Source organism: Lotus japonicus, chromosome 6, assembly GCF_012489685.1.
Source record: "Lotus japonicus ecotype B-129 chromosome 6, LjGifu_v1.2".
Taxonomy (NCBI): Eukaryota; Viridiplantae; Streptophyta; class Magnoliopsida; order Fabales; family Fabaceae; genus Lotus; species Lotus japonicus.
Window position 1 is genome coordinate 62,712,299 of NC_080046.1, and position 27,878 is coordinate 62,740,176.

The following is a 27,878-nucleotide window of genomic DNA, read 5'->3' on the forward strand; positions in this document are numbered from 1 at the left end:
AATTTGTGGGGAGTGTAACTTCGGGGTTTTCAACCCCCGCTAAATGAAAAAAACAAAACCCCACTAAATAACATTTTTTTTGTAGTGTATTAGTAAATAATTTCTCAACCGCAGTCAACTGACCGCAATCTATGCAAGCAAGTGCTCGGGTATGTTTAGAATCCTAAGGAGGCGTTTGTTTCAAGATTTGGAAAGAGATTCCCGGAAATATGAACGTTGGGAATGAACATTCCTGCGTTTGTTACAAGATTGGAAATTATGATTCCTGGGTATCAATCATTCCCGGGAATAAAATAACTTCCACAATTCCCATGATTTCCTTCATATTGATTCCCATGAAAAAGGTTGGAAGTCTTACATTCCCATGGGAAAGATGAATGTAACTTCTCACTTCTCCCACAATTTATCATTTTTACCTCTATTTTTAAGTTTTTTTAATTTTTAAATTAAGAAAATTTTAAAATGTTCCCGGGAATACAAAATACTTACCAAACACATTTATAAAATTTACCTAGGAATAATATACCCGGTAATCATATTCCTGGGATTAACATTCCCGAGAATGTGATCTCAAACCTTGAAACAAACGCCCCTCAAACGCCCACTAAGGGGCGTTTGTTAAAGGGTGAGAAACACATTATCAAGAATAATATTCCTCAAAATATGATTGTTGAGAATGTCATCATCCTAAGGGGCGTTTGTTTAGTATTTAGTATTCCCGAATAATATTTGTAAAATTCATTTGATTTAAAATTGAAAAAATGAAAAGAAAAGAAAAAACATGATGGAACTTGGGAGTAGTGTCAAATGAAGGGAATTATGAAAGTTATTTGATTTGTGGAATGTTTTATATCCGGTATCAAATTTACAACCTTATAATAAACGTGAAAATATTCATTTTCAACTTTCATATTCTTAGAAATGTGTTTCCCAATCTTGTAATAGACGCTCTTACGGTAGTTGAACAAAACAATGCAATTACATGAGAATGTCGAAATCAACGAGTAAGGCTTAGGTAGTGTTTAGTAGACAAGTGTGAAGGGAACGGAACATGCATGTTCTGTTCAGTGTTTGTCATGTTTTTGATATGGAACAGAAAGCTTATTATTATATGATTGGATTTCGGGTTGAGTTGGATGAATTATTATGGAATCTGGTATCCGATCCAAAGATGATTGGATCATAGTAAAACCCATCTGATGGACCCGTTTGCTCAATCCAACCCGTATTTTTATCATTGGATCGGATTGAGTTGGATGCAGCGACGGATGCAGGTTAAGGGTGATGGGTGATAAGTGTCAAATCTACTTAATTTTCATATCATTCTTGGGCACTTATTTAGGTTAGAAATGTGAAATAGCTATCAAATTTACCCTCAATTGTGAAGATATGGTTTACTAGAATTCCATGTAGAATTTAAGTGTTATTTATCAAATTTTGGTGTAGGAATGAATTGGGAATGAAGATTTGCTTCAAAGAGGCTTGAATCATAAGAAAGCATCAAAGAATAGTGCTTTGCTCAAAAGTTCGCTCAAGCCATCTTGCAACAGAAGGTTTTGAGTGCTTGGCTCAGAAGTTTGCTCAAGCCATCTAGCAACAGAAGGTTTTAAGTGTTTGGCCCTGAAGTTGGCTCAAGCGAACATTTGGTGGCTTGAGCGGTTGAAAGGCGGTTCCCAGTTCTTCCTTCACGTTGAAGATAGAGTTCGCTTGAGCGAACTTTGGACCGCTTGAGCGAACAAATCTGTTATAAAAAGAACATACCATCGTATTTTGCAGGGGGCGAAAAATTAGGGAAACAGAACAGAGAACTCATAGAGTTGAGGAGAAGAAGATATTTTTGGACTTCTTTGATCATCCATCGAGGTGGGAACGCTCGGCGGACATCACGGATTGTCATCATCTTCTTGTTTCTCTTTGTAAGCCTTAAAGCATCCATGGAAATGGATTGCTAAACCCTTTTTGTTGGATTTGGATGTAGCCTTTAACTATGATGTGTTTCTCTTGATTTCCATGTATAAATTCATGTTTCTATGTGATGATTTCAATGATCTATCTTGATCTTAATGCTAGTTTTAGAGTGATCAACTAGAACTTGATGTTAGATTTGGTAAATTGGTGGAAACTAATTCATTGAATCTGAGATAGATGAGATCATCTATTGAATCTAAGGCCTAGGAATAGGGTTAGCTCAATAGTCATATAACACCTAAGTTTAATGCTACTTGCTTGCTTAATTATTCAAGGAATTGATGATTAGTTAGTAAGTTGTTGATCTCTTTCATGAGGGAACTATGAAAAAGATAAGATGTGGTGTGATGGAATCGAACATAGGACATGGTTTGTTTATGGAATCATAAGAACACTGAAGAGTTAATTGATGAACTCCAATTCCAACCGTTTTCTCCGCTTGTTTACAAATCATTTACTATTGCTTTCTTTTAATTTTGCAACGCAGCACAAAACAATCAACTAAACATTTCTTGACTCTTTGCTTAAGTGATTTAACTAGAGAACGACATTGTATTCCAATTCCCTGAGGACGATAAAAACCCTTTACTATACTACAATTGAATCTTGAAAGGGATTTGAAAGTAGTTGTCGTAAAAACCTCTCAACAATGGGGGAAAATGACCCCACCTGAATTCCAAAAAATATGCTAATAGTATGACAGAATATTAGGATACTAGTGTAATATTGCCCCCCAGACTACATAAAATGCCCCCACTATCATTTCCACTAGGTAATATACTCTTTTGTTCTCTTCAATTTCCATTTGATAGTATATCCGATCCATTGTATCACTCATTCTTATTTCCATTTGATAGTATTCTTCTCTAACAATACAACACCATGTCCATCACTTCAGCTCTCTTCCCTTTTTCTCATCCAGTATTAACCCCTTCTTATTCCTTCTAAAATTTGTATCTGTTTCTAAATGCATGCATACCAGATATTTGATAATACCAATTAATTGGTTAGACATTTTCCCTCGAATTACATGTCCTGATCAAATGTTTTACTGTACTTTTCAGTTCCTAACTCTTGCTTTTTTTTGGCACAGAGTTCCTAACCTTGTTAATGACTATAAGTTATTAAATTAACTTCAAAAGGAGATAAACATTCATTCAGACTAAGTGAGCGATGAGAAGAGACAAGGGAGAAATGTAAGATATGATAAATAATAAGATAAGAAAAGAAAAGATGTAGGAAAAGAAATTGAGAAGAAATGAAATGGAACATAAAGTTATTGAGTAAACAGCCATTTTGGTCCCTGGTTGTGTATTGCGGTGATGGAATGGTCCTCAACTTTTAAAAATGGTCATTTTTAATCCTTGAATGTGTCGACGTCGGTCAAGTTAGTCCTTTTTTCAATTTTCCGTTGGTCCCTTGACGGAAAATGTCAAATGGCACATTTTTTACATGTTTGACATCCTACGTGGCTCTCCAACGGTCAAAATGAAAGTAAGTAAACACATTCAGGTACCAAAATGACGATTTACTCCAAAAAAAAAATCACTTAACCATTATCTTCATCTTCATCCTCAATCTCACCTTCTTCTTTCATCATTTCCAGAAAACAAAGACAAAATCCCCCAAATCTTCATCTCCATCATCTTTTTCCATATTCAACCATTAAACTTTAAAAACCCAAAAAAAGAGTTTCTTCACTTCATGTTACTCATATTCTTATTCTTCATTTTTGGGTCTTTTTATTCATTATTTTGCTTGATACCATGGTTTGGATCATCTCGATGGCGCACGCCGCTGGAATCACCATGGGCTCGGTCCCTCCGACGAGCTCACAGGCGGCGAGGCAGAGAACCGGCCTGACCCTCTTCCCGCCGGCGAGGAGGGAGTAGCGCATGGCCTCGTGGATCTTGAGAGGGTCCTGGAGCGAAACAGCGTCGTCGAGGGCCTGGTTAACCTGGGTCGCCTTCTGAATCATGTAGGACTTGAAATTGAAGGTGGGTTTTTCTTTCTCAGCCTCCACCGTCTCCTCCTTGGTCATCACCGCTGAAGCAGTTGAAGAAGAACAGAGTTGGTACCTTTGGGGCTTTGCGGGGATAATTGGCGAAATGGGTATCTTCCTCAGGCCATGGAAGAGGTAAAAAGTTGGGGATCTGGATCTGGTAGCATGGTTCATCACGAAACTTGGGCGTGCCCATGTGTTGAGATTCACAAAACTCATATTGGGGGTTTCTTTCAGTGTGGGTTCTAAATTTGAGTTTTGGTTAATTGCATACACTAATGATGCTAGAATTAGAAGAAAGGGTTGAAGGTAGTGATTGTATGAGGGTGTGATTAGCAGTGCATTGGTGTTGATTGAAATGGAGTTAAGGAAGGATAATGGAAATTGAGGAACTCACTGAGATGTACAGGTATGGGAGAGTGGGGGTGATAGGCAAATAGAGCACATAAGCAGTGTCTACCAATGAGATTAGGACCATAATAGGATCATATAAAATATATATGGGATGTGGGATTAGATGATGAACTTTTTAAAGTTTAATGGTTGAATAGGGAAAAAGATGATGGAGGATGAAGATTTGGGATTTTGTGTTTCTTTTCTGGAAATAATGAAACAAAAAGGTGAGATTGAGGATGAAGATGAAGATGAGGTTGGTGATGATGGTTAAGTGATTTTTTTGGAGTAAATCGTCATTTTGGTCCCTGAATGTGTTTACTTACTTTCATTCTGACTACTGGAGAGCCACGTAGGATGCCAATGTGTAAAAAAACATGACATTTGACATTTTCCGTCTCAGGGACTAACGGAAAACTGAACAAAGGACCAACTTGACCGATGTCGACACATTCAAGGATTAAAAACGACCATTTTTAAAAGTTGAGGACCATTCTGTCACCGCTATACACAACCAGGGACCAAAATGGCTATTTACTCGAAAGTTATTTGTAAATAAATCAAAACACAACATAGAAAACAACTAAAAATTGAACAAGTTACAAATATGTTATATATATATATGTGTGTATATATTGCCCCCCAACTTACCGTCACTTATCGGATGATTTCACTGTGTTAATTGAGCCCATGTGCACTCCTACTTCATATTTAGTTGTGATTCCTAATGTTGTTTTCCACTTTCTAATCTTCATTTTCTTCCCGGTTTGTTGTGCAGTGATTTATGAGCATCCACTGCAATATTGTACGGTTTTCCATTTATTTTCATTTTTATGGGTGAAACAAACACGCATACACTTTTCATGATACACTTATCCGTTCATTTTGTTTTCAATCTTTCCAAATAGACCGACATATCCTTCCCTCCCAATATATTTTGTATAAAAATAAAAAAATGGTACAACTAACAGCTAACTACCCCACACACAGCACCTTTTCACAATATTTTGTTTTGTTTTATCTAACACACAAAGGTACAATTAGAAAGTAGTGAGCACAGAGAAATACAGTTTGCAGTTTTAGAGTATATAGGTGGCAGGCTAGGGTGCATAAGCCTTGCCAGTGGTGTAGGTTGCATTTTATCCTTTCACAAATATACCCTTAAATTGCTTTTCAATTTACAACCTATACCATTTTCAAAGCAACTGAATTAAGAGATCGACCCGTAAAAGTAAAAACTGATAAAATGTTGAATCTTTCCATCATGTTAATCTCTTTAATCAATAATAATGTGTTACTACGGATACAGTATGAGACTTTATAGTGAAATATAACCAAATGAAACCTAGTTAGTTCTTGATGTTTCCACTCAAATTAATTGCTCATTCACTTACACATTATGCGAGAGAGCTAGCTTAGAAGAAGAGGATAAACGAATTAGGATTAGAGGGTATTTCTATCATTTGATTTATTTAATCTCAGCCCTTCAATATTTTAATATTATATCAATGGACTATGGACCTAACAGCTGCTGTATCATACATAGCCTTTGCCTATATTTTGTACATATTCCCAAAGCTTGTTGCACAAGTTTGTTTCATTTTTGAACAACAACAGACTAAGCTTACCTTTCCGTTTTGGTGCTAAAAGACCACCTTTGGCTCCCAAAAAAAAACAGAGGAAAGAGAGCATGCAAACAGCACTTGTTAACCTGCAGTCTGCAATTTCCTTTCCTAGTCGACAGAGGTATTGACAGCACCAAGAAATGAAAAGGGTCTGAGACAATAGGACAGTGAAGAGGATCAAATAGGTCAAACAAAGATTAAAAAAAAAAAGAGAAGAGACTGTGATTGAGAAAAAGAAAACAACTAAAACGCTAAGTTCCCATTACCTTCTCCTTCCTCAAATCACCTTCACTGTAAACATTCTCCACTTTCAAACCCTTTCTCCACCACTCGACCTCTTCCATACCCAGATCTATTGCTCAACTTGCCGGAACCGCACCATCTCGATCCTTCTTCAGTCTTCATTCAACACCTGAAGTTGCCATCGTCCCCTTCCTCTTCACTTGACGTCTCCCTGTTTCTGCAAATTAAAGCGGTGCTTCTCTTTTCTTTTCTCTGTTAACATTTTATTAAACCAAGCAGCACTACCATTTTCTTTTTCACTAAACATGTGTATGTGAAACAAATTAGGTAGGTTTAGTTATTGGGCTTGGCTTATAGTTTGTATTAATGTCTGTGAATATATTATATGTGCCTATAAAATTTGTGTGTTTGACTAAAATAAAATAATCTGTGCGTTAATTATATATTAGTCTATTTTAAGTCATAGGATTTTGATCAAACTTCTTTGGGTTGTTATTTCCCTGTATCTTATCTCCTTTTTCCTTTTAATGAAATAAGGAATAAAATAACTCTTAATAATTTTTTTAATGAACTCATATAATTTTAAATTTTGGTATGCTACAACTAATTTATTTTAAAAAATTAGCCATGGTGAATGGCAATAGATACTGTCCCTGGCATAAATCACAGGCTCAAAGTCATGGCATGTAACCTTGTTAACTAATATTTTTATAATATATCCATTTTATACACACCCTAATAGACATCCACCATCTATATATCTATATATCAACCTCGCCCAGTTAGCTACTTTCTATCTTTGGAATTGACAAAAGAATGAGAAATGGGTATGATACATCACTGGTTGAAATTGGAATGTAAAATCGCAATCATAAAATTAGACCATGAGACTAAAAGTTGATCTTTTTAGTGGCATTGGAGGTAAAGCTAGAGTTGTGGGGGCATTTGAAATTTTTGTGGGGCAGTCAAATATTTTTTATTATAACTACGTAGTATAGTATGAGAGACATCCCAAAGTGACACGGGGGCAAATGTCCAACACAGAGAGAGAGAGGTCTAGGTAAATAGCTAATTAAGATGCTAGTTTTGGTTTTGCAACACTTTTTTTTATACTTAATGAGAGATTTATTATGCATGTGATTTGAAATCAACTGACTGTGTTATCCTATTTTTTCTGCATGGTAGTAGTGACCTTCATTGCCAAGTTTTTGGATGAGAAGCTTTGTGCGGGAACTTCAGAAGAGGGATTAGCTAGAGGGTACACTTGGTCAAGTTCTGGTTTTATTCAGGTATATATATGCTCAATTTTTCATTGGTAGAGTGAAGTAGCTAACATCACACCCTGTCAATTTCTTGTATTTTTCATTCATGCTCACGGTGATATATCATTGCAGTGAAGGCAAAGAGTGAGGTACTGGCCTGGTCTTGGCAGCGAGAGATTTTTCTTTGACTACTTTTCCCTCTATAATGGGTATTTCTTCTCTGCCCTTACCTCCCTATTTAGTTGCTTACCTTTGATATAAGGTTTTTTGTTGGTAAATGCATTGACTTTTATGTTCTAATTCAGCATTTTGCAGTACTGTCCATTGTCTTGTGAGGGATTTTTAGATCACAATAAATGTTAGGGTTCTTCTAAGATGGAACTTAGTTTGGTTTGGTCCATTGTAGAGGTTTTTTTAGGAAGTGTGAGTGTTTTGGTTTCTTGCACTATAGCACTAGCATTCCCTTTATTAAAAAGAATGAACATAGTAAAAAAGCAACTGGCAAAGTAGGAAACTTAATGTTGAATTCACATTTTTTGTTTTTGGTTCTAAATTAGTCCATGTGTTTTTATTAAATTTTCATTATTGGTTTTTGATATACTCATTATGTTTGTTCATTATACTGGATTGGTAGCATTTGGCTATTTTGCTAAAATTACACACTAGTGAAGAAGACACAGAATGATGAAACATGTTAAAATTAATTGTGTTGATTTATAATGTGGCAAACAGGCATTTACAAGTCTGTTCCGGAGCTATGGCTGAAGAAACAGTCTCTGAAGAAGCAATATGATGTGATGAGTTTCTTGCAGCGACTGAGGTTATGGGAGCATCGTCGGGAACCTTATATTGGCGATCTCACCCGGCCTACTCGCCATGGCAAAGCTCGCCACTTGGATTACATGGCTAAGCAGGTCAAATCAACTTTTTATTTGTTTCATATGCTGATTATAGAGCTTGATTTTACAATCTTTTTATTCACCTGATAGTTTCCCCCTATGTACTGTCTCAAACTTCATCTATTAGTAGCCACTATAGTATCTGATATCTAACATCAAAATTGGTTATAAGTTTCATTTCTTAAGATATTATTATTGTTACTCATGATATATGGTGTCGGTTAAATTCTTCATATTTTGGACATTTGAATTGCGGTCTAATATTCATTTTTTTGTCTTTACTTTGTTAGTCCTACCTTGTATGCTTAGGATCACATTCATCTGGCCAAATTGCTGATGTTGAATCAGTAACCAACTCTCACTATGATTTCCTTGGACCTTACATGGGAAGGTATAGAAGAATTTAACCACAAAGTCCATAAAATTTTGTGGTGGAAAAACCAATATGAACTGATTAGTTAAATTTTCTTATGTACATGCAGCACAGAGAAGGCCAAAGAAGCAATATTGTACTCTTATGATGATAAATTTTTTAATGGCTTTGCTGCAGTATTTGATGAAAATGTAGCATCGAATATTGCAAGTAAGTAGTTGAGCTTCATGCATTTATCCTACGTATATCTGCCCATTTTGGACTTACTTAATTTTCTAACCATTGCTTTGTATTTGGTTCATGCAGAGCATCCGAATGTAATATCTGTAATCTTGAGCAAAAAACATACAATGCACACAACTCACTCATGGTTTTTCCTTGGGTTAGCGGGAAAAACCGGTGAAGTTCCAAAGGCCTCATTATGGCAGAAATCATTTGGTGAAGATATAATAATTGGAAGTATAGACTCAGGTAATGAATGATCGATCATTATCTTTACAATCGTTGATAATATATTCTTTTTTATCAATATATAAATAAAATGATTTCTAAATTATGGTTTATGAATATTGATTGATAGGTGTTTGGCCTGAATCCAAGAGTTTTAGTGATGAAGGGATGAGACCAATCCCAACCAAGTGGAAAGGAATATGTCAGACAGACAAAAACAATTCAGACAATTTTCACTGCAATAGGTTATTCTTTCTCTTTCAAAGTCCTCATAACAACTCCAATTTAAAGTTGGTTATATTTTAGTAAAAACATTTAGTCCTTATTAATATTAATTATATTTATTTAACTCTTGTTGTAAAAGAATTATGCAGCCATCATGCGTTTGTTGCAGAGTGCTTTTTAATCTCCATGTTGTGAGGGCTGTTGTGGTTTTAGGAAAGAATCATGTATTTTTTGTATCTGCTAAATCTTGTTAGGTTGTTGGGATTCTTTTCATAGTTGGGCTTTGGCTTCTTTGAATTTAGGGTACCCTTTTTCCTTTTATAGGGTTTTTCCTAGTAAATGTTTTAATAAGGCCCTTACTCAAAGTTCTTGTTGGCCATAGCCCGGGGCATGATGTTGGTGCGGGATGAATTTTGTAATTGTGTATCTTTTTGAAGTACCTCAATAAAATTATGTTGTTTGCTTTCAAAAAAAAAAATTGTTATGGCTATTGAAAGCAAATTTGTACATATTTCAATATATGTTTGGAGATAGACAGTTGTACCCAACAAAGTTTAAATAGCTTCAGTAGAAGTTAAAATTGAGCTTATTAAGATTGTGATTTGCATTAGTTGCATGATTAAAAAATTCTTCATCTTTTTAACTGTTTTTTTATTTGAATTGATATTTGTTGCTCCTATTTACACTCACTATTTTTGTATAGAAAGCTAATTGGCGCAAGATACTTCTACCAAGAGTTTAAATCTTTTGGTGGCAAGGGTTCATTTGCAAGTGCTCGTGACTTTGATGGTCATGGCACACATACACTATCCACTGCTGGAGGTAACATTGTTCATGGAGCAAGTGTATTTGGCCTTGGCAAGGGAACAGCGAGCGGTGCATTACCAAAAGCTCGAGTGGCCTCTTATAAGGTGGGATGGCGATCAAAATATGGTCAACCAATCTCTTGTAATTCAGACATTTTGAGTGCTTATGAAAAGGCCATCAGTGATGGCGTTGATGTTATTTCAATGTCAATGGGTGATGAGATTCCCGAGGAGTTTATTTATAGTGCTACTTGCTTAGGGTCCTTCAAGGCGGTTGCTAATGGAATTATTGTTGTGAAGTCTGGAGGAAACAAAGGACCTTCTCCTAATACTGTAACCAACTTGGAACCGTGGGTAATCACGGTGGCTGCAAGCACAACAGACAGAGAGTTTTTTAGCTATATTACCCTTGGCAACAAGAAAGTCCTTCAGGTATTTTAATCTGTCTATCATCCCTTACCTTTACATTCTTGTATATAATAGTCTATATCATTAAGACCTAAGCTTGATCTTGTTCTTTTATTGTTAGGGAACAAGCTTTCATAAGTTTGGCTTAACACCTGGGAAATTCTACCCGTTGGTCAGGGGTGTTGATGTCAAAGCCCGCGATGCATCTGTCGAAAATGCGTAAGAGAACTTAAATTAAGTTGATCCTCTTAATTCTTTTTTACCTATGATAGTGAGTATTCTCTTGATATAATTAATTCTTGTAGCATGTTATGCGAGGGTGGAGCTATTGATGAAAAAAAGGCAAAGGGAAAAATACTATTTTGCCTTTTAGGTGGTGATTTTTCGGTGTATGAGAAGGGTGTGGAAGCAGCGCGTGCAGGCGCGGTTGGATTGATTTTGGCTAGTGACGGGGATTTAGAAGTTGCTGAATGCCCTGATGATGTTCATGTGCTTCCTGCTTCACATGTCAACTCTAAAGATGCTAGTTACATTCTGAATTACATCAAGCACAACAGGTAGTTTTCTTCCTTATGCTCCATGCTTTTGAAATTGATTTATCCATGCCTAACAATTTTATACTATGCACATATGATGCAGGTCGCCCAAGGCTCATATTTCAAGGGTGGAAACAAAACTGGGCATAAACCCCGCACCTTATGTTGCTTCATTTTCTTCAAGGGGCCCAAATCGTCTTGACCCAGCAATCCTTAAGGTTGCGTTTGTTTTTCATGATTATAAATCACGCTTTAGGCTATCTTAAACCTTAATTGATCATGTATTATTTCTGTTTCAGCCTGACATCACTGCACCGGGAGTAAACATTATCGCTGCTTGTGCTGGTGCGTCTATGGGAACTCCTTTCATTAAAATGTCAGGCACCTCAATGGCAGCTCCTCATGTTGCCGGCATTGCTGGATTGCTTAAATCAATCCATCCTGATTGGAGTGTTGCTGCTATCAAGTCAGCACTAATGACCACAGGTAAATGGGTTTGTTTACACGTACACTTATAGCTATAAGATCATTGCATTGACATTCAATTTCTTATACCATTTATTATAAAAAATAACCTCTTCTTCTGCAGCAAGTACAGAAGATAACTCTGGAGGGCCTATGTTGGAGTCAGATTATTCAGAATTGGAAGAGGCAACTCCATTTGCTTGTGGCGCAGGCCACATTCAACCTAATCGTGCTATGGACCCAGGTCTTGTGTATGATTTGGATGTTTGTGATTACTTGGACTACCTATCACAGCGTGGTTGTGATAGTTTTTATCTAGAGATGTTCTACAAGGGACCGTATACTCCTTCAAAGTCATTCAAAATCGGAAATTTTAATTATCCGTCTATTGTGGTTCTTGACCTTGATCTTGGACGCTCTGTGACGGTTAGTCGTGTTTTTACGAATGTTGGGTCCCCCGGCGAGTATAGAGTGAAAATCAAGGCACATCCACAATTGCAAGTTGTAGTTAAGCCTCACATTTTGACCTTCAAGAAAAAAGGTCAAAAAAAGGAGTTTAAGGTAACATTTACCTGGAAGCCTAAGACGAAGGCGAAGGCGAAGGCAAAGACAAAGACTGAATATGTCTTTGGAAGGATACTTTGGAGTGACGGGGAGCACGATGTGAACACTCCTATCACGGTTAGATACCCCAAGTAGCTTCCTTGTGAATTCCATCGTATTGTAATAATTAATATGATTACTTAAGCCATTTGGCAATTCTGTTCTAGTACTTAAGCTTTACTGTTTCAGGCATTTAATTTCAAATTCATGTTCTGTGACTGTATGACCGTAGAGAAATTATCTAGAAAAACAGAAATTCCTTCTGCACTCATGAAGTGTACCAAATCAGAACAAATTTTACTGTCTGCTGTATTTTGGTTCTGTTTACAAAGGAACACTTGCAGGTGGTGGATCAATTGTTGTAGTTAAAATGTTAAATCTTCAAAAAAGAAATGCCAAGACCCTAATCTTTGAGTTCATGTCTAATGGTAGTGTTCAGGTGATGCATCGAAATTTTCGTTGTGATATAAAGCCAAACAATGTTCTTCTTGGCAATGATATGGTGGTCAACTGGTCATGTTTGAAATTGAAGCTAGCTGTCTTCTTCATGGTATTTCCAAGTAATTGGATAGCATGTTATTTTATGAGATGTCAGTTATTTAGCTTCCTTCCTTTTTTGAGTTGCTTTTATTCTCCTTATTTTGAATTTATATTCTCCTTTTTATTGTTTAAGTTGCTTGCTGAAGTACCACGAGCACACTTTTCATATGCTGCTGATTTGCATTCTTGCAAGGTAGGCGGCTATGTCCGTGAAGTCTGCACCACTGTATGAGACTGATAGGTGCTGCTGAGAGAGACTGCATTAACATTATCCTGCCATCAATTGGATAATTAAGAACATCAATAAACAAGAATACTTAGTATAACAATCGACATTGATCATCACAATGTCACCAGTTATATGCAAAGCCTTGATTTAAAACTTGTATACGTTATAAAATTATCAAATGGCAAATGAACATTTGAGTTCCTTTCCTTTGAAAAGTATCACTAACACTAGTGAAGAAAAAAAGTTTAATTATAAAATAGTATACATGAGTTCCATGAACTATATTCAGGACACCCACAGTAAAAACAACCTTCATTGCCAATTCTGCAAGCATTATAGAAGCACCTCGAAATAGATTGTCTTTTATCCTGTAGCTATCCCTTTGGTTACAAAGGCAACAAGGTGTACAGTTTGCAAACAAGAAAGTTCACTATCTCCAGAGATGTTAAGTTCCAGTAGGATATTTTCCCCTTCTGCTCTTGAGTCGAACAATACTTGGACCATCGTGTCAGACTGTCAGTGTCACTGCCCTCACACAAGCAAGCTATTGGTGGTCGATGGATTTATAAGGTGAAATATAAATCTGATGGTTCAGTGGAGACGTATAGGGCCCGATTGGTGGCTAAAGGCTTCACACAACAGCCAGGGATTGATTTTATAGACACCTTCAGTTCTGTAGCTAAATTTACAAGTTATAACTGTGAGAGTCTTACTTTCTGTTGATGCAATTAAAAATTGGAATCTCATTCAATTGGACATAAATAATGCCTTCTTGAATGGATATTTATTTGAAAGAGGTATACATAATACATGACTTTCCCTCTTCGTTATCCTAAGCAATTTGAAAACATGGCTTGTAAGTTGAACAAATCATTATATGGATTGAGACATGCCTCGAGGCAGTGGTTTTGCAATTTTATAGCTGCTGTAAAGCAATATGGTTTCAAGCAATCAACTAGTGATTACTCACTTTTTAGCAAAGGCACAAGTTCTTCTTTGGTCATCCTTTTGGTTCGTGTCGAGGACATCATTCTTGCTGGACCAGATCCAAGGGTTTTGCAAGAGGTTCAAGCTCACTTAGCCAAAACTTTCAAGCTGAAGGTACTAGTTGAAATAAATAATTTGTCTTCTTCATGGTATTTTCAACTGGATTGAAATTGTAGTAATTGGATAGCATGTTGTTTTATGAGATCTCGGATATCTAGCTTTTTTCCTTTTTTTTGAGTGGCTTTTATTCTCCTTATTTGGTATTTCTATTCTCCTTATATTGTTTGAGTTGGTTGCTGAATTACCACGAGACACATTTTTCACGCATCAAGAGTTAGCTCAAGTGGTAAGAGCTAAGGATATAAGGGTTGGAGAGGGGAAGGTCCAGGGTTTGAATCTTGGAATAGAAATTTGAAGGGATTTTCTAACTTACTAACAACTAACCATTAACATTTGCCTGTGAAAAAAAAAACTAGGCACATTTTTCATCTGCTTTTGACTTGCATTCTTGCAAGGTAGGCAGCTATGGCATGGAAGTATGCACCACTATGTGAGACTGATAGGTGCTGCTGAGAGAGACTTCATTAACATTATCCTGCCATCAATTAGAAAATTAAGAACATCAATAAACAAGAATCTTATATATATATACATATGTAAAAGAGTCTTGAGATTTAGCATTAAATAGATAAGAAAAAAACTTAAATAACTTTGTATTAAAATACATTAAGTAATAAATAATTTACTTTCTAATAAATATATTAAATAATAAAATTAAAAGCTGAAAAAATTTGTATTGTGAAACGATATTCAACTTTCTAAATTAAATACTCCCTCCGTTCCAGAAAGTTTACAGTTTAAGGTTGTGGCTCAAAGACTAAGAAAGCAATTATTGATAGTATAATTTGACTAGATTGCCCTTATTTAATTTTACTAGTATGATGTGCAACTATTAAATTATACTTAGATAGAGAAGAATGTAGTTAATAGAGAAGAGTTGTAATTGGTTAATATGAAAGGTGATAAGTGAGATAAAATGTATTAAATGAGGGTATAGGTGGAAAAAATTAGCAAAAAATGCATTGGTTTTCTAAAACAACAAACATTTTAAAATATTGAAAGATGGTCCAAAACAACAAACTTTCTGAAACGGAGGGAGTAATAAAATTTATAAACTTTAAAATTTGACTTGAGTTCTAGATTAGTGATAAACATTAAGAATTAAGATTAATTAATAATCAAATAATATTTTATTTTAATAATTAACATAAATATTTTTCAATTGATAAATATTGCGATAAGGTATTTTACTATTAACGATGGTTATCTGTGGTTGAGAAGGGCTATGTCAGGTCCTTTTTATGGGGATGGTTGGAGTTAGATTTGGAGATTAAAAGTTCTGGAGAAGGTCAGACTGTTTGCGTGGCAGTATTGCAGCCGGAGACGTTGCTCCATTGTTTACGGGATTGCGAGGTTTCCAAGTGTGTGTGGCTCTCCGTTGGGTTCTCTGCAGGGGATTTCTGGAGTAGCTTCTCCTTTCGCGGCTGGGTGGACTCGGTTCCAGAAGTAAATTTGGAGAAATTATTCATCCTTGCTTGGTGTATTTGGAAGAACCGTTGTTGTTCTGTATTTGAGGAGACTGCTAGCTCAGTCCACTCTGTTACTGATATCGTTGCTCCTCTTCTCCGTGTGCTGGATGGTGTGATGCGTCATGTCCTTGTGCGATCCCCTTGGTGGGTTACGTTGCAGTTTCCAGCGCAAGGTTGGGTCTGTTTGAACGTAGGTGGTAGCTCCAAAGGGAATCCTAGACCAGCGGGGTTCGGTGGGGTGCTGAGGAATGAGGGATGTGGTTTCCTCCTAGGATTCGCGGTCTCTATTGGGCATTCCGAGATTCTCCACGCTGAATTGATGGCTATCCTTCAGGGCCTTCATGCTTGTTGGGACAAGGGCTATCGTCACGTACATGTCTTCTTTGGTTCTGCTCTAGTTGTTGACATGATGAAGGGGTCCGTTCCTCAGTTTCATGTCTATGCTGCTCTTATTTTTTCTATCAGTCCATGCTGCATCGATCTTGGCAAGTTGAGTTGCGACATACTCCTCGGAAGGGTAATGGCCCGACGGATTTCACAGCAAAGCTTGGTGCTGATCTTCCTTCGGTGCAACTCCAACACTTCATAGAGTCTCCTTCGGGTCTTGCTCCTTTGCTGCTAGCGGATAGCCTTGGTGCTCCTCAATTGAGGCCTTAGTTTTTCTTTCGTTTAGCGTCATGTACCAAAAAAAAACTATAACATATGTGTACTTTTTTTGATCTATCATCTATATATATATATATATATATATATATGAAGAAATTCATTTTGAAGACATCAATCAAGATCTCGATAGCTGGGAAATTCCAAAAATTTCTCATACTGAGATCTACAAACCAAATGGATCTTTCTTCAAAAGATCAGATTTCATCATCAAAACCGTTGAACAAACTTATAAACTCAGAACAGATGATGAAGAGATTCACCTACTTTCTGAAAAAAGCGTCAAAGATCATATCAATAAGAATTTTAACTACCTACATATTGGTAGTGTTCAAGTAGGTCTGAAAGCCATGACTAGGAAGTCTCTCTCTCTCTCTCTCTCTCTATATATATATATATATATATATATATATATATATATATATATGGCAATCTTTACTTTCTTGCTTTGATTTTGAAATAACTCATATTAAAGGAGATAGTAACTCCCTTCCAGATTTTCTAACAAGAGAATTTTTACAGGGAAAACATGAGTGATACAAAACCCAAATCAAAGGAACAATATGGACCCCCACTGGGTTCGTCAGCATCATCATCTCTCTCTCTCTCTCTCTATATATATATATATATATATGCTTAAGCAAAACTCAAGTTTTGCATTGTATTTAAAGCATCCCAAAAAATTGTAATAAATATATTAAACCATAATAGAATTAAAATTGAAAAAATTTATATTGTCAAAAACTATTCAACCACTTAAATTAAATAACAACATTTATAAACTTAAAATAAGAAAATAATATTTATTAACAAATAATAATAAATATAAAATAATTTTAAATTAAAAAACTATCTATATATATATGTAAAGCTCACTTGAGCTTAGTAGCTTAGTATTAAATAGATTAAGCAATAAAGTGTTTTTATGCTACATTAAGAAATGAAGTTGAACAAAAGGCTATTCATCTTAGTATTTCATAACAGCTTCCATAACTTGCATTATGAAAAAAAAGCTATTAAAAGGTCGTAACCTTCATTATGTAATAAAATGCTATTAAAAGGATGCATTTCTAGAACACATGATTTGAATGGTGAACCATTTCGTAACTACTTCAGTAACTAAGCTATTCAACTTATTAATTAAAAGATGGACATTTCTAGAACACAGGATGTGAACCATTTCTTAACAATTTTTGTAACTGAGACGGGCTATTCATATATTAACAGTTACCTCCTTGAGGAAATCACTCAGATTTCGTAACCTGCATTATACAATTATATGGCAGTACTGCAACTTCCAAACTGATAAAAAAAATTAAAGAGTTTTCAGCTACCTACATTAAAAAAAATACAATGGATTAAATTAAACTATGCATCTATTGTGTATCTCTATATAAAAAAATCACTCACACACTTAAGTCATACATATCGACTCCATCAAAGTGAGAAAAAAATGGATACTGTCACTAGCTATTTCAACAAGTATGTCATTTTTTATAACATTAGTTGATTGAAATTGAGAAGATTTTGATCAAGAATCGTAAGTAATATCTCATTGATTTTGATGGAATTCCATTGCCAGAACTCAGCAATAGAAACATTGGACAACACACTTATTAGAGAAGAGAAGCACGAAAGGTGTCACTCATTACTAAATGAGCAGCAAAGAGAAATATACAATCATGTTATACACGTGGTAACCACCAATACTGGAGGGCTCTACTTTGTTTACGACATGGAGGTACTAGAAAAAACTTTCTCTACAGGACAATCATTGCAAGACTAAGGGCTGGAAAAAAAAATTGTGTTTGCTGCTTCATCAGGTAGTTAACTACTTTATAGTCTCTCTTATGCTTTTCTATACTATTTTGTTCATCCAATTGAATCATTCAAATACATCATCATTTGTGTATCTATGTGACACAACTCATTAACATAAAAAAAAAACTAATACACAACACCTAACAGAAAGCAAACTTTTGCCAAGTTACCTTTCCAGCCAACAACAAAATGTGAACCACTAAAATTTCTATGATCACTGAATTTGTAAGTGTAAAATATAATACATCACTGTACTCTTCACTTAGGATTTCATAAGAATAGGAATCTTTCACTCCTCAATATTGTCCTACATATTTGTCATTATGGCTAAGTGGCTTGGTTACTCTTTATTGTTTAAACTGTTTGTACTTGGGTATAGCACCCCTTGTGCTATTATATATGAATTTTTCCTTTCAAAAAAAAAGGACAAAAAAATAGCAACCCAATTCAATCCATCAAAGAGAACAAATGTCCAACAACATAGAAATATACTTTAGAAGTTGGTGCAAGTGACTTTAAAAGAACTTCGATCTTCATGCCACCAACACATCATTGGCCAAATTTGGAAGTACGTACCACTCAAAATGTTCCCTAGCACCAAATCTGGATCTATAAATAACTGCAATGACCATAAAATGAATGAACAATTATAATAGAGAATAGGAAACAAATTTTAAAGATTTCAATCAATTGAAAAATATGACTTCAAATTGGCTCCAATTACATAAGTACTGAAGATACTTGCTTGGATTGCCACTGGCATAAAATTAGAAAACCAGTCTCAACGCCCCAAACCCAAAAGTAGTTACTTTTTTTTTAAAAATCCAAATTGTATAAAAGAAATTAAAGGAAGATCCAGTACATCAGATGGTGGCATCAAGCACACCTAGCAAACTAGAAAAACAGAAACAAACAAGTTACTTTTTCTTTTTAATATGCCTCTTCAACCACCTAAAATATGAGTTGTTTTTCTTAACTTTCCAAAATATAGGAGCTGGAAAAAATAAGAAAAGAGGTAGCATCCTTATACTGACTACACCTGCTAAAATTAAGAGTAGAAAATGATAACGTAGCTAGAAACTTTAGTTGAGTTTATTTTTTTAAGACAATGGAGTGAAAGAAATTGTTACAATAATGGCACATTTTAACAAGGGAAGTTATTAAATCACCTTTTTCAACATGGATGCAGCAAAATGGGTTGTAAGAAATGAGACTGGGGGAAAATAGGAATAGAGAAACTTAACATGGATGCAGAGGGAACCGACAATGATGGGGCCACCAAGGTATTTGAGGTACATGTTGATGGGTTTGGAAGGGTTTTTGGAATCGATGAAGAGGAGCAGAGCGATATGATAACGACGTGGGTGCTATCGTGGGAGACGGATCCTTCGATGCAAATGATGCGCACCTTGATTCCAGACGATTGTGCTTGTGCAATTCAGTTCTCCTTCCATGTAACACTTTTCTTCCAAATAGTTGCGTGCTTTACAGGATGCCTCACATGGGCTGCCTCACCACCACTTGATTGAGGGTTTTTCCGCTTTTTTATTTGATTAGAGCTTCTGTTGTTTTCTAATTCTATTATGTATTTTTCTAATGCTTCATTTACTTAATGATTTGTTAAAAAATCAATAGTTAAGCATTTTAAATTTTAATATTTGATAAATATAGTAATTATAAATATAATTAAGAAAAACTAAATTATATCAGTGATAACTAACTATGTGAAGTTATCACCTTGTGTTTTCTAGAGTAACACCACCAAATTGAATATACTTATTGTTGAGAAAGATGAAAAATATGCACAATATACTAAAAATGTAGTGCACAATAAAGTTTTAATGAACTTCTTCAATATAATTATAATTAATATGTATTTTGATATTCCAAAGCTTCTTCCATTTACATTTTCTTTTACCTCTATATAAATTTAAATATCACAATTAAAAATTACTATTTAAAAAAAAAACCGTGCACCGCACGGGTTTAATTTCTAGTCTATATATATATGTAAAGCACACTTGTGTTTTTGCATGCAATTAATGTATTAAACCATAAAAGCTCACATACCTTTCTATTAAATACATTAAAAAATAAAAAAATTAATAAACTAAAAACTGAAAAAATTTGTATTATAAAATCTATATATATATATGTAAAGCACACTTGTGTTTTTGCATGCAATTAATGTATTAAACCATAAAAGCTCACATACCTTTCTATTAAATACATTAAAAAAAAAAATTAATAAACTAAAAAATGAAAAAATTTGTATTATAAAAACCTATTCAACTACTTATATTAAATAACAACATTCATAGACTTAAAATTGACTTGAGCTTTGCATTTGACAAATTAAAAAAATCAAAATTAAAAACAAAATAATATTTATTAATAAATAATTTAGATAAAATACTTTTAAAATAAAAAATTTTCTAACAATATATATCTATCTATATTGTACTTGGGGCTCTTATTTCCCAAAGTAATTATATATATATATATATATTTGGTTTCTCCAAAAAAAAAATTTATCTATCTATCTATCTATTAGTAAAGCTCACTTGAGCTAAGTATTAAGTACAAATACCCATGAGAACCTACATACATTAGTAAAAAAACTGGTGTTTTAATGAGATAACTTAATGAGTGAATGAACGGGTAGTGGAAACTTGTGCACTAATGATTTCAGTTTTAAACTTAATAAATATCAAATGTATAAGCAAAAAAGTAACATCCATGCCAAAAGTGTAACATACCACAAAGTTATATCTGCAAATGGTTTTAGCACAGTACCTTAAATTAAAATCAAATTTAATGTTAATTTTAAACTAATATCAATTTAGTCCAATAAAAAAAAACTATTAACAATAAAGCATACTTCCGCCAAAATTAATCTTGATATGCAATGGTCTTAGTTTGCTGTCCAATTTTCTGCAGGAATATATGTCTATTTTTCTTAAACTCACAAACTCTTAGAATTTCTTGACATAAACTCCGAAGAAAAACTAACATTAAATTAAAAACAGTGGGATGATGGCAATACCAGTGTCAAAAACTGAATAAAATTGTTAATGTCAGGAGGCTATTCAACTATCTACATTAAATAAATAAAAAATGAAATGTATTATATTGAACCATGCATCTATTATATCTCTATATAAACAAACCAGTGAAATCACTCACAAACTCAAATTATTCATATTTCTTAGACTTCAGCTGCTGGTGAGAAAAAAATGACAATTGTCTCTAACTACTTCAACAAGTATGTCATTTTTAATTATTTTAGTTAATTTCAAAATTGCTTTTTTAAATTACTTATTCTTATTTCTTTATTGCAGGAGAAAGATCATCAACAACAACAAGAAACACACATTACTTAGTGATATATCCCCGTTGTAGATGATTGGAAAATAAAACTGTGAGTTTCACATATATGGTAATTTACTAAACAACTCTTCTCATTCAATTGAAATCATACAAATATATCATCATTTCTATATTTATATGGCACAAATCAGTAACAAAGTGTGAGCCACATAAATTTATATATTGCACTAGAAAGATAAGTGTAAAATGTAGTACTCACTATATTCTTGATAAGAAATAGGAATCTTTCACTCCTCAATATTGTCATATTATGGGGGGAAAAAAATAGCAACTTAATCATTCAAAGGGAACAAATGACGTCCATCCTGCAGTTAGATAGAATCTATTTTTATGTTCGTGAAAATGATTTTAAAAGAACTTCTATGTCACCAGCAATGGTAAACAACCACATTATTCTTGATAAAAAAAATTAGCACAACTGATAACATCACTGCAATGACTAAATAAATATTAGAAAAAAAAATAGTAGACTACCACGTTCATTTCAATACTAATCTAATTAAGTAATTAGATTTCTTTTATATCAAAAAAAAACTACTCTCATTTCAATCTCAATAGAAATCTACCTATTTTTTCTTCCGATGAAGCAAAAAAAAAAAAAATCTACCTGTTTGATCATTTTTTCCCTTATTAGAGAAAGAAAGTGTGAGAATATTATAACTCAATTATATTTAATTATACATATATTCTAAATCTTCTTCTAAATAATAGCTTTCTTACCTTTCTGCAAATTTAAATATTACAATTAAAAAATACATATTAAAAACGAACTCGTGCAACGCACGGGTTTAATTTCTAGTTTATATGTAAAGGAGACTTGAGTTTTACATTAAATACATTAAACCATAAGACTCTCAACATTTGTAATAATATATTAAAAAATAATTAAAAACTGAAAAAATTGTATTGTCAAAAATGTCCAACTACTTACATTCATCAACTTAAAATTGACTTAAAAAAACACTGAAATTATCTTAAGTTTTGCAATTGACAAATATTAAAAATTAAAAATATTTATTGACTAATAATATGTGGATTAAATATTTTAAAATTTGAAAAATTCCGTTAAAAGGTATTTAATATATATTAAATATAATAAATATGTGCATTATTGAAATAATGTTTAAATATATTTTTTGATCTATGATATATTAGTAAAAATTACTCGAGCAAGCATAATAGAGAAAAATAATAATAGTCAAAGTTGAATAAATATTTGTCGTGAGTGGCCTTACATATCCACTTAACGTGATCGAAGAGTCTCAAGGGATTAGTCTCATTTCTATCGGCTGTGAGAAAACATTCGCAAACCAAATAAGTTGAAAAAAAAAATTAAATTCACAAGATAATATTTTTGGCAATTTTTTTTTTGTCAAAAGACTATTAAAGTTATCACTTATTATAATTCAAAAAGTTAAAATTAATTTATTCTTTTTGGTCTTGACATGTCACAGCAAATGACTTTCCAAGCAGAAAGTATAAAAAATGATATGAAAACTTATTTCATGACATTAAACACTTATTAATTAATTTTATTTTCATAATTTAAATATCTATAATTAAATTTATAATTTTTCATATTATTAATAATTTTATATAATTTTAAATAATATTGTAAATAAACTCGTGCACCGCACGGGTATTATATCTAGTATATTAGTAAAAATGACTTGAGGAAGCATAATAAAGGAAAATAATTATGACTAAAGTTGAAAAAATTAAACTTATAGTGTCAAGAATTTTACACATGTATCCAATTATAATTTCTTTATTTTCTATTTTAAATTAATATTTAATTATGACATGGCACATACGTCAATTTTAATTGGATGATTGTGTAAACTTTTTTTACCCTATGAGTGCATAATAATTAAACTCAATAATATTTTACGATACTAAAGTTATAACTTATTATAGTTATAAATTTAAAATTATGTTCTTGGTCTAGGAACATGTACACCTACTTAGAATAAATAATGTTATTACAACTAATTTAATAATATTAAAAACTTATGATTTAATCTAAAATATTTCAAATTAACTTAATAATTTATCATATTATTAAATTTTAAAATTACTTCAATGGCATAGCTGCTGCTTTGAGTTTCTTTGATTAATTTTGAGAGCCTTTTCCATGTGTAAAGCATCCGTTGTGCTTTCATTTCAATACATTTTGGCAAAAATCCACAAGTATTATTTTGCAAAGTTTGGTGTTGATATATATTTTCTAAAATAAACATTTGCTGACATTCACGACCTGTCTTATAGGTCAAAACATAAAAGGAAAAAAATAACCTCGAACTTAAACAGTCAATAGATTGTTGAAATTTAGTTTAATAATCCCCCCCAAAAAAAGTGATGCTTGAACCAGCAACATGCATATTCTCCACCTTTTTCCTTTCAAAACACATTAAAAGTGACATCAATGAGCTACTACCAAGAGGAGCAAGTTTGAACATCCAAATCTGAACAGGTTTCAAGACCAAATCTGAACAGTAATAATCTGAACCAGCAATATTCATATTTCTTCACCCTGTTCTTTACATAACACATTAAAAGTCACATTGCAAAGCTATTGCCAAGAGGAGCAAATTTGAACACCTAAATCTGAACAGGTTTCAAGACCACCTATACAGTAACAATCTGATAAAAACCTAAAAACAATCATCATGATAAAAATGACTTCTATGCCAACAACTTAAAGATAAATAGTTGCAAAAGTAATCTCTTCTTTTGACGACATCAACATTTATGCAATTGAAAGTAGAAAATAAGACTCTCATGTCTCAAAGAAGTGGTTTCTTCACGGCTTTTTTATGATGCAAGATCATTCAGACCAAGTATTTGGCAATCATATCTTCATGATGATGGATGATTATCCATATGGTGTTGTGCCTACATAAAGAAAACAAGGACAAAATAGTTGGTGATTTTATATAAAATTATAATCACATTGACAACAATAATGAGTTATACATGTAAAGGTTCAAAGAAGGTAACAACATTATGGTATATGGCTTGAGAACAATTTGGAACCTGCCATATAAATATAGTTTTTTATCAGCTATTTCCATAAGATAAATAGATTAACACAGTAGTAAGTTTTATGTTCGCACCTCACTCACTTCACCAATATGTTCTTGATTTGGATTGAAGGGAGCTAAATTTTGTATAAGACCATGCACTGCTTTGGAACTAAACCCTTAAGATTCAATCATAGTAAAGCAGATACGGATTTTGTCGTCCTCTGAGAGGTGTAATATTTGGGATCAGATTTCATTGAATGACCTCTGTGTATTCTAGTGATTCAAATACAAACCAAGTCTAACAATATGATTCATATACACCAGTTCAACCTACTTCATCGATGTCTCGCATGAGTGGATAACAATAACTATCTAATCCTAAACATTAATTGATGTCTCACATGATTAAGAAAGATAATTATCATGAAGTTTAGGTGTTTAAGTGACTAACAAACCTAAGAGAGCGTGCAATATGGACGTGGTAGAATATTGTGGTTGGAACATGGAATAGAACACTTGAAAATAATCGCAATAAACTGAAGCAAAAATAAAAGATTATAATATTGGTATATAAAATTTCATGATCTTAATCCAATTATCAACAAGGTCGTATGGCAAATATCATTTTGCAATCTTTCTCTCTGTCCTTTAATTTGTAATTTACAATTATCTTTGAAAACAAAAAAGATAAAACTAACCTGCCCTCACAAGAGGAATTGTTTTTGCCGGTATCTTCAATGGATTTTTTGAATCCAGATTTTTAGAGGCTTCTACCAATGGATGAGCCCAAATCCTTAAATGATACCAGTGCTTCACCCTCTGTCCTCACTCTCAGTTTCTAACTTGTGAATAAATTTCAACATAAAGTTTAAAATCTTATATATGGTCAAAAGTCAAAACCAACAAAAGCAATTGAAGAAAGGACTATTACAGTCAACCTATCGTAATCAGACCTTGCATTTGCAGTTTTCGTGCACAACAGAGGCCACCATTTTGTGTAATAGAGATAATGCTTGTTGGTGAACCTATAGTATTCTTATATCCCTAATTATCAATTACAACCCTGCTGAGTCCAGCTTCCTTTACTGTACTTCCTCCCTTTTTTCATGTAACCCATAATTTTCTACTATAACATTTGTTTGTTTTATTTCTTGCATTGGTATAAGATCTGAGATTCTTCCAGCAGCTGCATAAGTGCTAGAAATGAGGAGGGAATCTGTTGGATGCACTGCATAAATGTTGTCTAAGACATCTTTCACACATTCCGCCAATTTAACATCTCCATAGACTCGGCAAGCAGAAAGCAGTGTACGTCATGCAGTAGCATCACCCTTAATTGGCAAGCTCTTGATTAGTTTATATGCTTCATGTAGCATTCCTGCTCGACCCAAGAGATCAATAAGGCATCCATATTGCTCAATCTGTGGTGAAAAGCCAAATTCCTGAACCATGCGCTTAAAAATATCCATCCCATCAATTACAAGTCCTCCATGACTACAAGCAGTCAGAATTGCCAAAAAGGTGACTACATTTGGTCTAAACCCCCCGTTCTCCATCTTATTGAAAAGTTTAATGGCCTTAGTTGGCTGGCCATGAACTCCATGACCTGAAATCATGGCTGTCCAAGATTTCACATCTTTATCTTCCATCCTCTCAAATATGCCCATAGCCTCATCTTGAAAGCCACATTTAGCACACATATCAACTAGAGCTGTTCCCAGAATTGCATCCAGTTGTAGTTTCTCCTCTTCAATAAAACTAGTAACGTGACGAACTAGATGTATAGATTCGGATGCAGGGCAAGCTAAAAGCAGCCCCACAAAGGTAGAAGAATTAGTTTTCATTCCTTGAATTCTCATTTTCTGTAATAAATACAATGCTTCTCCTACCAGACCATTCCTTGCATAATTTCCTATTAAACAATTCCATAAGACAACATCCTTATCAACAAGACTATCAAAAATCTTACGCCCCCAATGCACAAGTCCTGTTTTCGCATACATATCTATCAATGCAGTAAGGACATTTAAATGAGAACTAAATCCAATTTGGATATAGTAACCATGGAGGGACTTCCCAACAACAAAGTTCCCTGTATCACCGGCTGCTGGCAAAAGGATCAAGACGGTGGCAGCACTAGCTATAAGCCCACTCCAACACATCTTCGTAAACAAATCAAAAACCGAATTCCAAGAGACCAAGTCATTCCCTTCAGGAAACTCATCAAACAGCTTATGTGCATCTTCAATTCTTCTACAAGCACAATAGAAACGCAAAAGGGTATTCTTAACATCAACAAACAAAGATTGGGGGTTTGAATGTCGCTGAAAATGGAGGTTGCATAGTCCATATCGAGAATGGAAGCATAGAGAAGCTTGCTGAGAGTGGTCTTGACCATGCGGGCTTTTTGCATGAGTTCAACAATGCAAGAGTGGTGTTTGCGATGCTATGCATGTTGTTGTAGCCTCGTAGGTTGAAACTTGAAAGTAACTGTGCTTTACGCAAAAATCATGAATAACAAAGAGAGGGAGAGTATGTCGTTTTTTTACTCAGTTGTTTGTTTGGTCATCCTATTGGGCTTTTTTATATATACTTTTTGCTTTGGGTCAACCCAACAATTAGAATTGAAAGAATGAAAGTTTTTCTTTTTTGATAGGCATTCAAAGAATGAAAGTGACCCCATGATATTCACAAGTTATTATTTTATTTTTATTAAGTTTTTCATTCTTAGTGTTTGACTCAGCTTATTTCTGACTTATCACTTATAAGAGCATCTCCAATGTTTGTTCTTAGTTTTTAGTTCTTAACACTATTCATGTGGGCAAGTACTGTCACATGTGTTTAAGCAACTCTTTGCAATTTTGCTTCAACCATGAGTTTTTAGTTCTTCACACTATTCATTTGTTCATCATGTCCCACAATACCATTATATTAATATTTTTTATTTCTATATAATTTAAATTTAAATGATAATTCAACACTTAAATTGAATGAATGACAGAGAAAAAATTGACTTTTTATGTTAAGAACTCAAAAAGTAAAACTTCTTATATAAGAAGAGGAGGGATATATTAACTCCAGGAGTCAATTAAAAAATATACTTCCACTCTTAACCATTGATTTTATTAAAATATTATGGCTGAGATTAAAACCTAATTAATCTCATCTGAACCTTCCTTGCACTATTGCCGGAACCGGCCCTGAGAAAGCACGTACATGGTTCTCAATTAGAATCTTGCACCTCTCCTCCTCTCTCACATCCAATCCATCGTCCAATGTCGAGAAATCAAAAATACATCACAAATATTTGTAAAAGGGCCACAACACAAGAGACATAGAAAGGGAATTAATGTTTCACAATGTTTCACTTTTTCA

General features: G+C 33.8%; 2 protein-coding genes and 1 pseudogene across 2 annotated transcripts; 2 read left to right on the forward strand and 1 right to left on the reverse strand.

Annotated features, from left to right (window-relative positions):
* LOC130725751 (polyadenylate-binding protein 7-like) overlaps positions 1–27,878 on the forward strand; it is a 46,587-nt pseudogene that overhangs the window by 4,763 nt on the left and 13,946 nt on the right.
* LOC130722760 (subtilisin-like protease SBT5.4) lies at positions 8,396–12,595 on the forward strand. Its single transcript, XM_057573587.1, has 11 exons — positions 8,396–8,407; positions 8,683–8,783; positions 8,875–8,975; positions 9,072–9,236; positions 9,346–9,460; positions 10,144–10,678; positions 10,776–10,873; positions 10,960–11,211; positions 11,294–11,408; positions 11,490–11,676; positions 11,780–12,595. Exons 1-11 carry the CDS (start codon positions 8,396–8,398, stop codon positions 12,352–12,354), a joined length of 2,256 nt encoding a protein of 751 aa, XP_057429570.1. The 3' UTR covers positions 12,355–12,595.
* On the reverse strand, positions 25,358–27,010 carry LOC130723644 (pentatricopeptide repeat-containing protein At1g26900, mitochondrial-like). The gene has a single exon (XM_057574752.1). The coding sequence runs from the start codon at positions 26,663–26,665 to the stop codon at positions 25,817–25,819; it is 849 nt and encodes a 282-aa protein (XP_057430735.1). The 5' UTR covers positions 26,666–27,010; the 3' UTR covers positions 25,358–25,816.